Consider the following 16,176-nt stretch of genomic DNA (forward strand, 5'->3'; position numbering starts at 1 on the left):
CTTTCCCCTTCATGGGTTTCCTTTTGACCCTGTGGTAGGTTACCCTGATGATCTTCACTGAGAGCTACCTTTCCCTTTCCACATGAGGATTTCTCTTTGCCCCAGTTTCTATCCCTCACGGATTCAAATTGATGTTGGAAGCCAAAATTTGATTTATGAACCAACTCATAACCATTTCAGCTGCTAATCTTACCATTTTTACTCTCTGCTCTTCCACAGGGGCTCTCACTACCTCAGGAAGTGAATTTTTGAATCTTCCAAGGTAATTGTCTCTCTAATTCCCTCCATTTTTAATGCCCTTCTCCACTTCTCAAAATGACTTTGATCATTTCAAACTCAATATAGGTTTGACCAGGGTCCGTCCTTAGATTTCTAAAACATTGTCTGTCAGTTTCTGGCACAAGTTCATATGCACTTAAGATGGTTTTCTTCACCTCCTCATATCCCCAGGTACCTCCTCTGATAGGGATGTGAATACCTCAGTAGCTCTACCTACCAGCTTTGTTTGGATCAACAAAACCCACATGGTCACTGGCCACTGCATTTGTTTAGCCACCTTCTCAGATGAGATGAAAAAGGCTTCTAACATCCTTCTCATCAAATTGAGGCAATGCTTGGATGTATTGAAACAGATCCCCACCAGGCCTTCGGCTCCCAGGGGTTTGCTCATCCTCACTCTCTCCCTCCCTGAGCTTGCCTTTTCCTTTCAAGCTGATTTTCCTGGCTAAGTGCCAATTCACAAAGTTCAATTTCCCTCTCTTTCTCCCTTTCTTCTCTCACTTTCTCTCTTTCCTCTCACTATTTATCTTTTGGTTCTGTTCGGGTGATGCGTTCGTTTTCTCTTAATTCAAACTATTCTATTTCCAATCATGTTTCATTTCTATTTCTCTTCCTTTGTCTTATGCCAGTGACTCAAGCTGCTTCATGTTCAACTGGCCTTTGCCATTTCCAAAGATGCTGATGGCATTTCCAGCAAATTTGAAATGCTGAGCCGTTGCTGTAATGTTCTCTCCTTTCCTCATGGATGAAGGCAACTCCAACTTGCCTACCAATTCCAGAAGCTTTTCCTTGTTCACCTTTTGTAAAGGTCCCAAAGTCACCTCTTCCACCCCCAAAAAACTCTTAGCGACCGAAAGAGCCATTCCTCCCCCAAGCAGGGTTTAAACCAACCGGATTCAACATCCGGAACAAAAGACAATAACACCTACCACTCGCTGCCTTTGAGTCCAACCACCCTAATCCCAAATTGGAACTATCGAATAAATCCTGCCAAGAGTTTGCAATCTGTTATGGACCAGGCCAGACCTCCTCAAAACACTTTAGGAACGGAGCCCACTTTAGGAACAGACCTGAACTTTGTCATATTTTAAAGGTAGATGTGCCGTGGATAGTCCAGGTGTGATGCAGCTGGTCATACCACCCAGCTTGAAGCAAAACAGAATTTATTGAAGCAATACAGAAACAAAAGAGAATTTACAATAACTGCACTATTTGAAAACCCAACTGACTTGAAATTGCAACTTAACGAAGGAGCCTTTCCAATTCCCACAACATCCCAAGAATACTCATTCAGAAACTAAGGAGGCTTGGGATACAGGGAACCTGTCTGTCTGGATACAGAATTGGCTGGCCCATAGAAGACAGAGGGTGGTGGTAGATGGAAAGTATTCAGCCTGGAGCTCGGTGACCAGTGGTGTTCCACAGGGATCGGTTCTGGGACCTCTGCTCTTTGTGATTTTTATAAATGACTTGGATGGGGAAGTGGAAGGGTTGGTTAATAAGTTTGCTTATGACACGAAGGTTGGTGGAGTTGTGGATAGTGTGGAGGGCTGTTGTAGGTTGCGATGGGTGGCCTGGTGGCTCAGTGGTTAGCACTGCTGCCTCACAGCGCCAGGGATCTTGGGCGACTGTCTGTGTGGTGTGTGCACATTCTCCCGTGTCTGCGTGGGTTTCCTCCCACAATTCAAAGATGTGCAGGTTAGGTGAATTGTCCATGCTAAATTGCCTTTGTGCTCAGGGATGTGCAGGTTAGGTGTATTAGGCAAATATAGGGTAGGGGAATGAGTCTGAATGGGTTAGTCTTTGGTCAGAGTGGATTTGTTGGGCTGAAGGGCTTGTTTCCACGGGGTAGGGATTCTAATTCAACGGGACATTGACAGGATGCAGAGTTGGGCTGAGAAGTGGCAGATGGAGCTCAATCTGGAAAAGTGTGAAGGGATTCACTTTGGAAGGTCGAATTTGAATGAGAATACAGGGTTAAAGGCTGAATTCTTGGCAGAAGAGCAGAGGGATTCTGGGTCCATGCCCGTAGGTCCCTCAAATTTGCCATCAAGTTGATCGGGTTGTTAAGAAGGTGTATGGTGTGTTGGCTTTCAGTAGCAGAGGATTGAGTTTAAGAGCCACAAGGTTATGCTGCAGCTCTATAGAGCCCTGGTTAGACCACACTTGGAATATTGTGTTCAGTTCTGGCCGCCTCATTATATGAAAGATGTGGAAGCTTTAGAGAGGGTGCAGAGGAGATTTACCAGGACTGGATTGGAGCGCACGTCTTATGAAGAAAGGTTGAAGGAGCCAGGGCTTTTCTCATTGGAGAGAAGAAGGATGAGAGGTGACTTGCTAGAGGAGTGTACAAGATGTTGAGAGGCATAAATAGAGTGGATAGCCAGAGACTTTTTTCCAAGGCGAGAATGTCTGGAGTGGGCTACTTTAACAAGGGCAGGCACGTCTGCCTTTACGACCCCCTTGAAAAACCAAGGACAAAAGAACTTTGTTAAAGAGGCAGCAATGTCACAAGTGGTTCAAGAAGGCAGCTCACCACCACCTTCTCAAGGGGCAATTAGGGATGAGCAATAAATGCTGGACCAGTCAGCAACATCCATGTCCCCAGGGTCAATATAAATACATATTGCTGGATGGCAGCAAACACTACATCGGACAGACAGGCAGCAAACTAGCCACCAGGATACACGAACATCAACTAGTCACCAAAAGGCATGACCCACTGTCACTAGTATCCTGACATACGGATGAAGAAGGACACCATTTCGACTGGGACAACACATCCAGCCTGGGACAGGCTAAACAGAGACATGCACGGGAATTCCTAAAGGCCTGGCATTCAAACCGGAATTCCATCAATAAACACATCAATTTGGACCCCATTTATCAACCTCTCAGAAAAAGGAAATGATATCATCCAACTTACCAGACCAAGACAGAAAACTAAACAGAACACCAGTGCTTCGCAGGAGGCTCACTGATGATGTCCGATGAAGGGCTCCGGCCCAAAACATCGTTCCTCCTGCTCCTTGGATGCTGCCTGACCTGCTGTGCTTTTCCAGCAACACACTCAACTCTGATCTCCAGCATCTGCAGACCTCACTGTCTCCTCACTGATGATGTTACCTAGCATGGTGACGAACCATCTGAGAACAAACCTTCCAGCTCAGCGAGCAAACTTACAACCCGAACCTCACCCTGAGCTACAAATCTTCACCAAAATCACAAATATGTGTATTTAATGACAAATTACTGACCTCCCTGTCCACCTGTTCATTGTCAGGTATACCAGACCCTCTGGAAAAGGCGGAGACTTATTCCGGGGAAGGCATCATCACTAACTGCCAGTAGACACTCCAGAGGGTCATTCAGATGTTGGCCAAGTTGATGTGGGATGGGAGTCAGCTATAGACCCCGACCAGTCAGTGCATGGAGAGTTCAAATACAAACAGGGACAGTGTTGGATGATCAGCCATGATCCCATTGAACAGCAGAGTAGGCCTGAGGGACCGAATGGCCTAACTTGTGCTCCTAACCCTCACCTTCACCCTGACCCTAACCGATATTATTCCGTTTGGGGTGAAAGAAAGAGTTAACGTTTCCAGTCTGACGCAACTCCTCTTTAGAATTGGTGTTGTGAAATTAGAACGGAAATGTTAAACTCTCTCTCTCTCTCTCTCTCTCCGCAGACCTGCTGAGATTTTCCATTGCCTTGCCATTTTTATTTCTGATTCCCGGTGAAAGGACAGGAGGTTGGGAAGGGAGCAACAATTCGACCGTTTCCCAATCATCCTTTTCCTGATCACGATTCCCAGGTGAAGGTGGCACTGGCTAGGCCCCTCCCTAATTGCCCGGGGGGCTGTTGAAAGTCAACTGCATGGCTGTGGGTCTGGAGTCACGTGTAGGCCCTGACTGGGTAAGGATGGCAGTTTCCTTCCCGGATAGACATTAGTTTTCTGACAATTCGATTCATCGCCAACAGGGGACTATTAATTCCAGATTTCTTTTTAAAAATTGAATTCAAGTTCCACTCTCTGCTCTGGGTGGATTATGAAGCCAGGTCCCCTGGATCATTACCTGGGTCTCTCTGGACAAACAGTCCGGCAGCAACACCACTCGGCCACCACATTCCCCTCAGTTCTCCCTCCAGGGACCATTCTTGTAAACACCCTCTGTGTTTTCTCAGTAATGTGGCACACACAGTGGGACACCAGACTTCCTCTGAGGTTTTGTGACACGTGAAAACGAAACCATGAATAGTTTCTTGGTTCGATGGAGCCATTGCATGGTTCCCATGTTGCAGCCTTAACCATTGAGGTGACACTGAGGGCCAGGACACAGGGCAGGTGTTGGAGTGAAGGGTCAAGGGGTTGGCAGTCAAATGTTATTTCTCGAGGAGAGTTGGGGGTGGGGGGGAGATGTGGGGAATGCATTGGCTGATCCGGTGGTCCGATTTCTTCACGTACTTTGGCGTTTACCCTTCCCTCACCAAATTACCATTCCACACTGTCCATTTGGTGTAGGGGTTGGAGAAGGTGACAGAGATAGAGACGACTGTAGGGCTACAGGAGGACAGTGGTAGGGAGGGATTTAGGGACTGGAGGAGGTGTCAGAGATAGGGAGAGGTATAGGGGCTGGAGAAGGTTACAGAGATAGGGAGTGGGTGTAGGGGCAGGAGGAGGTGACAGAGATAGGGAGGGGTATAGGAGCTGGAGGGTGTTACAGAGATAGGGAGGGGGTGTAGGGGCTGGAGGAGGTTACAGAGATAGGGAGGGATGTAGGGGCTGGAGGGTGTTACAGAGATAGGGAGGGGGTGTAGGGGCTGGAGGGGGTTGCAGAGATAGGGAGGGACATCAGGACTGGAGGGAGTGACAGAGATAGGGAGGGGGTGGCTGGGCTGGAGGGGGTGACAGAGATAGGGAGGGGGTGTAGGGGCTGGAGGGGGTTACAGAGATAGGGAGGGGGTGTAGGGGCTGGAGGGGGTTACAGAGATAGAGAGGGGGTGTAGGGGCTGGAGGGGGTTACAGAGATAGGGAGTGGGTGTAGGGGCTGGAGGGGGTTACAGAGATAGGGAGTGGGTGTAGGGGCTGGAGGAGGAGACAGAGATAGGGAGGGGTGTAGGGGCTGGAGGAGGTTAGAGAGATAGTGAGGGGGTGTAGGGGCTGGAGGGTGTTACAGAGATAGGGAAGGGGTGTAGGGGCTGGAGGGGGTTACAGAGATAGGGAATGGGTGGAGGGACAGGAGGAGGTGACAGAGATAGGGAGGGGTGTAGGAGCTGGAGGGTGTTACAGAGATAGGGAGGGGGTGTAGGGGCTGGAGGGGGTTGCAGAGATAGGGAGGGACGTCATGTCTGGAGGGAGTGACAGAGATAGGAAGGGGTGTAGGGGCTTGAGGAGGTTACAGAAATAGGGAGGGGGTGTAGGGGCTGGAGGAGGTTACAGAGATAGGGAGGGATGTAGGGGCTGGAGGGTGTTACAGAGATAGGGAGGGGGTGTAGGGGCTGGAGGGGGTTGCAGAGATAGGGAGGGACATCAGGACTGGAGGGAGAGACAGAGATAGGGAGGGGGTGGCTGGGCTGGAGGGGGTTACAGAGATAGGGAGGGGGTGTAGGGGCTGGAGGGGGTTACAGAGATAGGGAGGGGGTGTAGGGGCTGGAGGGGGTTACAGAGATAGGGAGGGGGTGTAGGGGCTGGAGGGGGTTACAGAGATAGAGAGGGGGTGTAGGGGCTGGAGGAGGAGACAGAGATAGGGAGGGGTGTAGGGGCTGGAGGAGGTTAGAGAGATAGGGAGGGATGTAGGGGATGGAGGGTGTTACAGAGATAGGGAGGGGGTGTAGGGGGTGGAGGATGTTACAGAGATAGGGAGGGGGTGTAGGGGGTGGAGGATGTTACAGAGATAGGGAGGGACGTCATGTCTGGAGGGAGTGACAGAGATAGGGAGGGGTGTAGGGGCTGGAGGAGGTTACAGAAATAGGGAGGGGGTGTAGGGGCTGGAGGAGGTTACAGAGATAGGGAGGGATTGTAGGGGCTGAAGGGGGTGACAGAGATAGGGAGGGGGTGTAGAGGCTGGAGGGGGTGACAGAGATAGGGAGCGGGTGTAGGGGCTGGAGGATGTTACAGAGAAAGGGAGGGGATGTAGGGGCTGGAGGGGGTGGAGGGGCTGGAGGGGGTTACAGAGATAGGGAGGGGTTGGAGGGGGTTACAGAGATAGGAAGGGGGTGTTGGGGCTGGAGGGAGTTACAGCGATAGGGAGGGGGTGGCAGTGCTGGAGGGGGTTACAGAGATAGTGAGGGGGTGTCAGGGCTGGAGGACGTTACAGAGATAGGGAGGGGATGGCGGGGCTGGAGGGGGTTACAGAGATAGGGAGGGGGTGTCAGGGCTGGAGGGGGTTACAGAGATAGTGAGGGGGTGTCAGGGCTGGAGGACGTTACAGAGATAGGGAGGGGATGGCGGGGCTGGAGGGGGTTACAGAGATAGGGAGGGGGTGTCAGGGCTGGAGGGGGTTACAGAGATAGGGAGGGGGTGGCGGGGTTGGAGGGGTTACAGAGATAGGGAGGGGGTGTCGGGGCTGGAGGGAGTTACAGCGATAGGGAGGGGGTGGCGGGGCTGGAGGGAGTTACAGCGATAGGGAGGGGGTGGCAGTGCTGGAGGGGTTACAGAGATAGGGAGGGGGTGGCGGGGCTGGAGGGGGTTACAGAGATAGGGAGGGGGTGTCAGGGCTGGAGGGGGTTACAGAGATAGGGAGGAGTGTAGGGGCTGGAGGGGTTACAGAGATAGGGAGGGGGTGGCGGGGCTGGAGGGGTTACAGAGATAGGGAGGGGGTGTCAGGGCTGGAGGGGGTTACAGAGATAGGGAGGGGGTGGCGGGGCTGGAGGGGTTACAGAGATAGGGAGGGGGTGTCGGGGCTGGAGGGAATTACAGTGATAAGGAGCGGGTGTAGGGGATGGAGGCGGTGTAGGGGATGTAGGGGCTGGAGGGGGTTACAGAGATAGGGAGAGGTGCCAGAACTGAAGGGGGTTACAGAGATAGCGATGGGGTAGAGGGGGTGTAGGGGCTGGAGGAGGTGACGGAGTTAGGGAGGGGTGAGGGAAAGTTTAGTCACCAGGAGATGAACACTAAACCTGAGGCAATGCAGGGGGTATCATACACAAAGTAATACTGAGACCGAAAGAGGGATTACCTCGGACAGTGAGGTAGGTCCCTGGGACGCTTTGCCAGACCGCATAACCATTTCCTGTTATCGCCACCCGACAGAAATAGCGGTTTGTATCCCTTGTTCTCAGTTGCTTTATCCGGATGGTCCCTGTCCTCTCCTTGGCCGGATCTCCCAGGAATTCAATTCGCCCTCGGTATTCAGGGTGAGTGTATCCCCGAGACATATTGAGGATAAATTCCCCGTGAAACTCGTTTCTTCTCCAGGCAATGTCATACCCCCTGGGTTTGAGTGTATCTGGGTAAGTGAATGTACACGGGATCTCGATCGATTCCCCTTCCACACCCTCCAGTCGATCCGGTTGGCTCACTGTGAAAACATCTCCATGGATCATCCCTGAGGGAGAGCGAAACAGCAAACAGTCATTTAGGAATCCCGAATAAATCTCTCCTGGCTGGAGACCAGCCCCCAGGATATCCCCCAGTGACAGAGAGACTCTGTAACTGAGACAGCAAAATGTGACTCACCCCCAGGTATCTGTCACTCTGTATATAAACCACCCTAAACCCCTCGATTAGATTCCAGTCTATAACTCACTCCCGGGTATCTGTTACTCTATATATAAACCCCCTGAACCCCTCGATTAGATTCTAGTCTGTAACTCACTCCTGGGTATATGTTATTCTGTATATAAACCACCCTGAAACCCTCGATTAGATTCCAGTCTGTAACTCACTGCCACGTATCTGTTATTCTGTATATAACCCACCCTGAACCCTTCGATTAGATTCCAGTCTGTAACTCACTGCCACGTATCTGTTATTCTGTATATAACCCACCCTGAACCCCTCGATTAGATCCCAGTCTGTAACTCACTCCTGGGTATCTGTTATTCTGTATATAAACCACCCTGAAACCCTCGATTAGATCCCAGTCTGTAACTCACTCCTGGGTATCTGTTATTCTGTATATAAACCACCCCAAACCCCTTGATTAGATTTCAGTCTGCAACTCACTCCTGGGTATCTGTTACTCTGTATATAACCCACCCTGAACCCTTCGATTAGATCCCAGTCTATAACTCACTCCCGGGTATCTGTTATTCTGCATATAAACCTCCCTGAACCCCCCGATTAGATTCCAGTCTGTAACTCACTCCTGGGTATCTGTTATTCTGTATTTAAACCTCCCTGAACCCCCCGATTAGATAAAAACAATGACTGCAGATGCTGGAAACCAGATTCTGGATTAGTGGTGCTGGAAAAGCACAGCAGTTCCAGTAGCATCCGAGGAGCAGAAAATCGACGTTTCGGGCAAAAGCCCTTCATCAGGAATAAAGGCAGAGAGCCTGAAGGTTGAAGAGATAAATGAGAGGAGGGTGGGTGTGGGGAGAAAGTAGCATAGAGTACAATAGGTGAGTGGGGCAGGGGATGAAGGTGATAGGTCAGGGGGGAGGAGGGTGGAGTGGATAGTTGGAAAAGGAGATAGGCAGGTAGGACAAGTCATGCGTACAGTGCTGAGCTGGAAGTTTGGGACTGGGGTGAGGTGGGGGAAGGGGAAATGAGGAAACTGGTGAAGTCTACATTGATGCCCTGGGGTTGAAGTGTTCCGAGATGAGGCGTTCTTCCTCCAGGCGTCAGGTGGTAAAGGAGGCCCAGGCCCTCCATGTCCTTGGCAGAGTGGGAGGGGGAGTTGAAATGTTGGGCCACAGGGCGGTGTGGTTGATTGGCGCAGTGTCCCAGAGATGTTCCCTAAAGCGCTCTGCTAGGAGGCGCCCAGTCTCCCCAATGTAGAGGAGACCGCATCGGGAGCAACAGATACAGTAAATGATATTGGTGGATGTGCAGGTGGAACTTTGATGGATGTGGAAGGCCCCTTTAGGGCCTTGGGTGAGGTGAGAGAGGAGGTGTGGGCGCAGGTTTTGCAATTCCTGCGGTGGCAGGGGAAGGTGCCAGGACGGGAGGGTGGGTTGTTGGGGGGCGTGGAACTGACCAGGTAGTCACAGAGGGAACGGTCTTTGCGGAAGGTGGAAAGGGGTGGGGAGGGAAATATATCCCTGGTGGTGGGGTCCGTTTGGAGGTGGCGGAAATGTCGGTGGATGATTTGGTTTATGCGAAGGTTGGTAGGGTGAAAGGTGAGCACCGGGGGGTTCTGTCCTTGATACGGTTGGAGGGGTGGGGTCTGAGGGCGGAGGTGCGGGATGTGGATGAGATGTGTTTATGAGGGGTGAGGGCATCTTTAACCACGTGGGAAGGGAAATTGCGGTCTCTAAATAAGGAGGCCACCTGGTGTGTTCTGTGGTGGAACTGGTCCTCCTTGGAGCAGATACGGCGGAGGAGGAGGAATTGGGAATATGGGATGGCATTTTCACAGGAGGTAGGGTGGGAAGAGGTGTAATCCAGGTAGCTGTGGGAGTCGGTGGGTTTGTAAAAAATGTCGGTGTCAAGTCAGTCGTCATTAATGGAGATGGAGAGGTCTAGGAAGGGGAGGGAAGTGTCAGAGGTTGTCCAGGTAAATTTAAGGTTAGGGTGGAATGTGTTGGTGAAGTTGATGAATTGCTCAACCTCCTCTCGGGAGCACAAGGTGGCACCAATGCAGTCATCAATGTAGCGGAGGAAGAGGTGGGGAGTGGTGCTGGTGTAATTACGGAAGAAATGCTGTTCTACGTAGCCAACAAAGAGACAGGCATAGCTAGGGCCCATACGGGTGCCCATGGCTACCCCTTTGGTCTGGAAGGAGTGGGAGGATTCGAAGGAGAAATTGTTAAGGGTGAGGACCAGTTTGGCCGAATGAATGAGAATGTCGGTGGAAGGGTACTGTTGGGGATGTTAGGAGAGGAAGAAACGGAGGGCTTGGAGGCCCTAGTCATGGCGGATGGAGGTGTAGAGGGATTGGATATCCATGGTGAAGATGAGGTTTTGGGGAACGAGGAAACGGAAGTCTTGGAGGAGGTGGAGGGCATGGGTGGTGTCTCGAACGTGTGTGGGGAGTTCCTGGACTGGGGGGAATAGGACAGTGTCAAGGTAGGTAGAGATGAGTTCAGTGGGGCAGGAGCATGCTGAGACAATGGGTCGGCCAGGGTGGTCAGGCTGCCGTTTCTACCTCTGTCCCAAGACTGCCCGGTTCTACCTCCTTCCCAAGATCCTGCCCAGTTCTACCTCCTTCCCAAGATCCTGCCCGGTCCTACCTCCTTCCCAAGATCCACAAGACCCTGGGTCCCAGATTTCCAATTGATGTTTTCGCGATGGGGGCACTGAAGGGGAGGGAGGTGATGGAGGGACAAGTCTAAACCATCTTCCATTCTCCCTCTCTCCCCAACTATGTAACTCACTCTCCCCCCCATCGCCTATCCCATCACCATTAGAATCCAACTCCAGATCACTGCATAGATCTATGTCCAGGACCACCCACAAGGCAATAATAAGGAGACCTCTGTGTCTCAGTGTTTCACTTTGGGAATCCACAGCTCAGTGTATCCTGATCTCAGCCGTCAATCATCTTCCATTTTCCACACTCTTCAGCAGATTCCCAAGGGACACTCTGCCCGTTAATTCATTCCTGACACTGCTCACTGCTGCCCCCATCCTGCAGTATCATCACCGCCCGGTTCAGCAACACACTCATCCCTCAGTTTAAGCCCCTCAGCCTGGTTGGAAGAGCCCAGTGGTGAGTCAACCCTACATCACCTCCCTGTCTCTGTAACCCCCTCCAGCCCCTATACTCCCTCCCTATCTCTGTAACCCCCTCCAGCCACTACACCCTCTCCCTATCTCTTTACCTCCCTCAAGCCCATTTACCCCTCCCTATCTCTGTAACCCCCTTCAGCTCCTACACCCCCTCCCTATCTCTGTAACCCCCTCCAGCCCATACACCCCCTCCCTATCTCTGTAACCCCCTCCAGCCCCCTTGGAAGTATCCATGGTGGGGGTTGTGGTGAGGGTGGGTGTACATTTGCAAAGTCTTAACGTGCAATTACAGGACTCCCCCTCCCCACCTCTCCTCCATTCGCAATCACTCTTTCCTCATGTTCCCCCATAAACCCCTCCCTCTGTCTGATCACTGGGTTAATTCTCTTAAAACCTCCGTTGGACACCTGTCCTTTCACTGGGATGGATCTGTGGACTGCCTCGAGGAGCAGATTTGGGACTGAGTTGAGGAGGAATGTCTTCCCCCAAAGGATTATGAATCTGTGGAATTCCCTGCCCAGTGAAGCAGTTGAGGCTACCTCATTGGATGTTTTTGGATAGATTTTTGAACAGTTAAGGAGTTATGGATTATGGTGAGCAGACGTGTGATTGGTGCTGAGTCCACAAAAAGTTCAGCCATGACCTTCTTGAATGGTGGGTCAGGCTAGAGGGGTGGGCTGGTCTACTCCTGCTCCTATTACTGATGTTCTTATAATCAAAGACCACCTCCCAACCCTGTTATAATCTCTTCCAACCTCTTGCGTCGGGCAAAAGATAGAAAAGTTTGAATGCAAGAATGTGAAGCTTCTTCCCCGTTGTTATCAGACTTTTGAACAGACCTCCCAAATTTTAATTTTAATCTCTCTCTCTGCCCCTTCTCTGTGACTGTAACACTGCATTCTGCACTCTGTTCTGCTACACTGACACACTCTGTACAGTACAATCTGCCGGTAGAGCACACAGAACAACACTCTTCACTGTAACTCAGGGCATATGACAACAATAAATCAATCCACCAGCCCTGGACACTTTGAGAGCCAGGCACTGCTGTTTGGAACGGTGGCCCGACTCCGCCACAAATTGCCAAGTCGGGATGTGAGTCTCAATTTGCTTCCTTGAGGGGTGTTAGTTTTCTGGTTTTGGAACTTGGGATTTCGTAATAAGCAGCTGAATGGAAAGGAACCCGTGGTGATTTACCCACAAGACCAGGACGGAATAGCTGGTGAAGGGAAGGACTGAGTCCGAATCAGACGCCAAGTTTAAGGTGAAGGGTGGAAGGTATAGGGGAGATGTCAGGGTTGGGGTCTTTACCCAGAGAGTGGTGGGGGCATGGAATGCACTGCCTGTGGGAGTGGTAGAGTCAGAATCTTTGGTGACCTTTAAGCGGCAATTGGATAGGTACAAGGATGGGTGCTTAAGCTAGGACAAATGTTCGGCGCAACATCGTGGGCCGAAGGGCCTGTTCTGTGCTGTATTGTTCTATGTTCTATAAGTTGGTGACACATTGGAATGAGATTGAATTGACTCACCGACACAGAGAGACAGAAGGAGGAGGTGAAGAGCAGAGCCCATCGCCGTGCCTGCTCTCGCTCTGGTCGTCTGCTTCCAATGATTACAAGAGAATAATCGTGGGGTTTTATAACACACCCAGTCACTCCACACAGTTAGTTCTGCTTTTTCATCTTCCTGTTCCTCTGCGCTCCAGCCGACTTCAGGAGGAAGTGGTCTCCTCAAACCGACTGAGGAGAGATGGTGGGAGTGTTTTTCTCACTTCTTTCGAGAATTCCGATCTGCAAAGCAGCGAGGGGAGGGGGATCCAGAAGAGGTTCCTGGGGATGAAGGGCTTGTTGTATCAGGAGCGGTTGAGGACACTGGGTCTGCACACGATGGAGTTTAGAAGGATGGCAGGGGGAATCTAATTGAAACTTACAGAATACTGAGCAGCCTGGATAGAGTGGGAGTGGAGAATTGAGCTGTAGGGAGAGGCTGAATAGGCTGGGGAGGTCTTCCCTGGAGCGTCAGAGGCTGAGATTTATAAAATCGTGAGAGGCATGGATAGGATTAATAGACAAGGTCTTTTCCCTGAGATGGGGGAGTCCAGAACTGGAGGGCATAGGTTTAGGGTGAGAGGGGAAAGATATAAAAGGGACCTAAGGGGTAACCTTTTCACACAGAGGGTGGTATGTGTATGGAATGAGCTGCCAGTGGAGGTGGTGGAGGCTGGTACAATGACAACATTTAAAAGAGATCTGTATGTGTATATGAATAGTAAGGTTTCAGAGGGATATGGGCCAGTGCTGGTAAGTGGGACGAGATGAGGTCAGGATATCTGGTTTGCGTGGACGAGTTGGACTGTAGGGCCTGTTTCCGTGCTGTACATCTCTGTGACCCTATGAATATGACCCTATGAGGGCAGAGGGGAAAGATTTAGAAGGGACCTAAGGGGCAACATTTTGCCGCAGAGGGTGGTTCGTGTGTGACCTTTCGGAGGAAGTGGTGGGTGTAGGTCCGTTTACAACATTTAAAATCCATTTGGACAGCTCCATGGATAGTAAAGGGTGAGATGCAGGCAAGTGGGACTAGTTTAGTTTGAGAAATTTGGTCGGCATGGACGAGTTGGGCCAAATGGTCTGTTTCGGTGCTGTATGATGCTATGAGAAGCTGTTTCCACCATTGGGAGAGACTTGGAGCCGAGGGTACAGAGGACCAGAGGACACAGCTTAAAAATAAGGGGTAGGCCATTTAGGACAGAGATGAGGAGAAACTTCTTCACCCAGAGAGTGGTGGCTGTGTGGAATGCTGTGCTCCAGAAGGCAGTGGAGGCCCAGTGTCTAGATTCATTTAAGAAAGAGTTGGATAGAGCTCTCAAGGATAGTGGAATCAAGGGTTATGGAGATAAGGCAGGAACAGGATACTGATTGAGGATGATCAGCCATGATCATAATGAATGGTGGTGCAGGCTCGAAGGGCAGAATGGCCCACTCCTGCACCTATTGCCTATTGTCTATTGTCTATTGGCACAGCCTCAGAGTGAAGCGACAAACTGAAGTGAACAGGAATTTCTTCAGCCAGAGGGTGGTGACTCTGTGGAACTGATGATCACAGAAGGCTGTGGAGGCCAAAACATTGAGTGTCTTTACAACAGAGATAGGGAGATTCCTGATTGGTAAGGGGGATCCAGGGTTGTGGGGGGAAGGCTGAGGAATGGGGTTGCGAAACATATCAGCCAGGATGGACTGACAGAGCGGGCTTCATGGGCCGAATGGCCTCATTCTGCTCCTGTACCTTCTAGTCTCACGGCATGTCCCTAAACCCACACACGCAGGAGTGCTGTTCCAATAAGACACTTATTAAGATTACATCAACTCAGTTTCAAAACCACACAGCCGCTGTTATCGTCGGTGTCTGTCTCCTTCCAGCTGAAGATTACCCTGGGATGTCTTCTTTCTTTTTACTGTGAATATGTTTCATATGAAAAGGTACCTTTGACAGAGAGCGTTTCCAAATTTACTGAATCTATGTTGATGGCAGTTGATTGGTCCGATTTTTAAAATGACTGCCTTTTTTAGATCCCCAAAATCAGAGCTTCCCATTGGCTCAATGTTGGCAAGACAATATATTCAAACTCGATTGGGTTTTCGTATCCTGGGACATAATTTAAACTGATTGGTTAAACTTGAATTGTTGTCAATTCCAGGAACCAAAAGGTGTGGTGCTGGAAAAGCACAGCCGGTCAGGCAGTACCAGCCTCTGACAGCACTTTTGACTCTGATCTACAGCATCTGCAAACCTCACTCTCTCCTTGTTGAAAACAGCAACCAACTCAGGTATCCATTTCACAGCCAAATATTACATATTTTCCATTTACCAGTACACTCTGGGACTGCCATCAAGTCATATCAGACAGGGGCTTGATAGCTCTTGTTCGGAACAGTACTTAATCTCTCTCTTAAAGGCACATACACACCTTCAACTTCATAACACTTGAGTTCAGGATGGTTAATCTGCCGATTAGTTTGTAGAGAGATGGAGAAGGTCAAATCCCTATAGTCTGACCAGATCATAGCAGCACTCTTGCGTTAGAGTGAGAGAGAGAGAGACAGAGACAGAGACAGGTGAGAAAGATAGAGGCAGAGAGAGAGATAGTGAGAGAGAGAAAGACACAGAGACAGTGAGAGAGAGAGAGAGAGAGAGAGAGAGACAGAGAAAGAGACAGAGGCGACTGATGGTGATTTAACCTGAGTGTCACCACGCCTCGAGTGAGGGGAGAGGGAGAGAAGGTGGGAGCTTCATGGGGAACCTGAGCTGGTGCGGGAATCGAACCCCCACTGTTGGCTTCTCTGTCCCTTTAGCCAATGGAGCCTGACTGACCCCTTCCCCCAGACAGCACAGTATTGTCCATGTCTCTGTCCATGAGGGGCTGCTCCTGAGGTCGGAGTGCTGGAGATTCACTGTATGGTGGGCTGTGAGGGGATGTGGTCACTCAAAGATGGGGAGGGGGTTCCCCTCCATGAAGTGTTGAGGGCTTGGGGCAGGGAGGGGAGAGAGGAAGAGGGATGGGAGGGGGCTGTTTGGAATAGGTCCTCTTGGAGTGCGGGGAGGGGGAATGAGGAGGAGAATGAGCACCAGTCACAGGCTTGTGTTGTTTCCCTTTGGTTTAGTGTGAGTCAGCTGATGTGTGACGTTGGCGAGGACAGGATGCCAGGGGAGGGCTGTTGAGGGGAGGGGGGTGGTGACAATAGAACATAGAAAAGTACAGCACAAAACAGGCCCTTTGGCCCACGATGTTGTGCCGAGATTTAATCCTAATGTCAAATGTAGTAACTTAACCTACGCAACCCTCAACTCACTGCTATCCATGTCCAGCAGTCGCTTAACTGTCCCCAATGACTCTGCTTCCACCACCACAGCTGGCAATGCATTCCATGCATTCACAACTCTCTGCATAAAGAACCTACCTCTGACATCTCCTTTATACCTTCCTCCTAATATCTTCAAACTATGACTTCTCGTACCAGTCAATCCTGCCCTGGGATAAAGTCTCTGGCTATTGATTCCA

The 16,176-nt window shown here is 50.7% G+C and overlaps 1 protein-coding gene across 3 annotated transcripts in view; it reads right to left on the minus strand.

Annotated features, from left to right (window-relative positions):
• LOC122544330 (paired immunoglobulin-like type 2 receptor beta-2) overlaps nucleotides 1–12,958 on the minus strand; it is a 31,985-nt gene extending 19,027 nt beyond the window's left edge. Inside the window, exons 1-2 of one of the 3 annotated variants that reach the window (XM_087982809.1) lie at nucleotides 12,647–12,958; nucleotides 7,459–7,827 (exon numbers count right to left, since the gene is read on the minus strand). In XM_087982809.1, coding sequence (XP_087838935.1) covers nucleotides 7,459–7,827; nucleotides 12,647–12,689 — 412 coding nt within the window. In that variant the 5' untranslated portion in view covers nucleotides 12,690–12,958. The remainder of the gene's footprint in view (nucleotides 1–7,458; nucleotides 7,828–12,646) is intronic. The other 2 variants (XM_087982808.1, XM_087982807.1) reach the window with 2 other exon arrangements.
• Between the last annotated feature and the right edge of the window lie 3,218 nt (nucleotides 12,959–16,176).

Source organism: Chiloscyllium plagiosum, unplaced genomic scaffold, assembly GCF_037043375.1.
Source record: "Chiloscyllium plagiosum isolate Xiang-an unplaced genomic scaffold, Cpla_swu_hap1 HiC_scaffold_44, whole genome shotgun sequence".
Taxonomy (NCBI): domain Eukaryota; kingdom Metazoa; phylum Chordata; class Chondrichthyes; order Orectolobiformes; family Hemiscylliidae; genus Chiloscyllium; species Chiloscyllium plagiosum.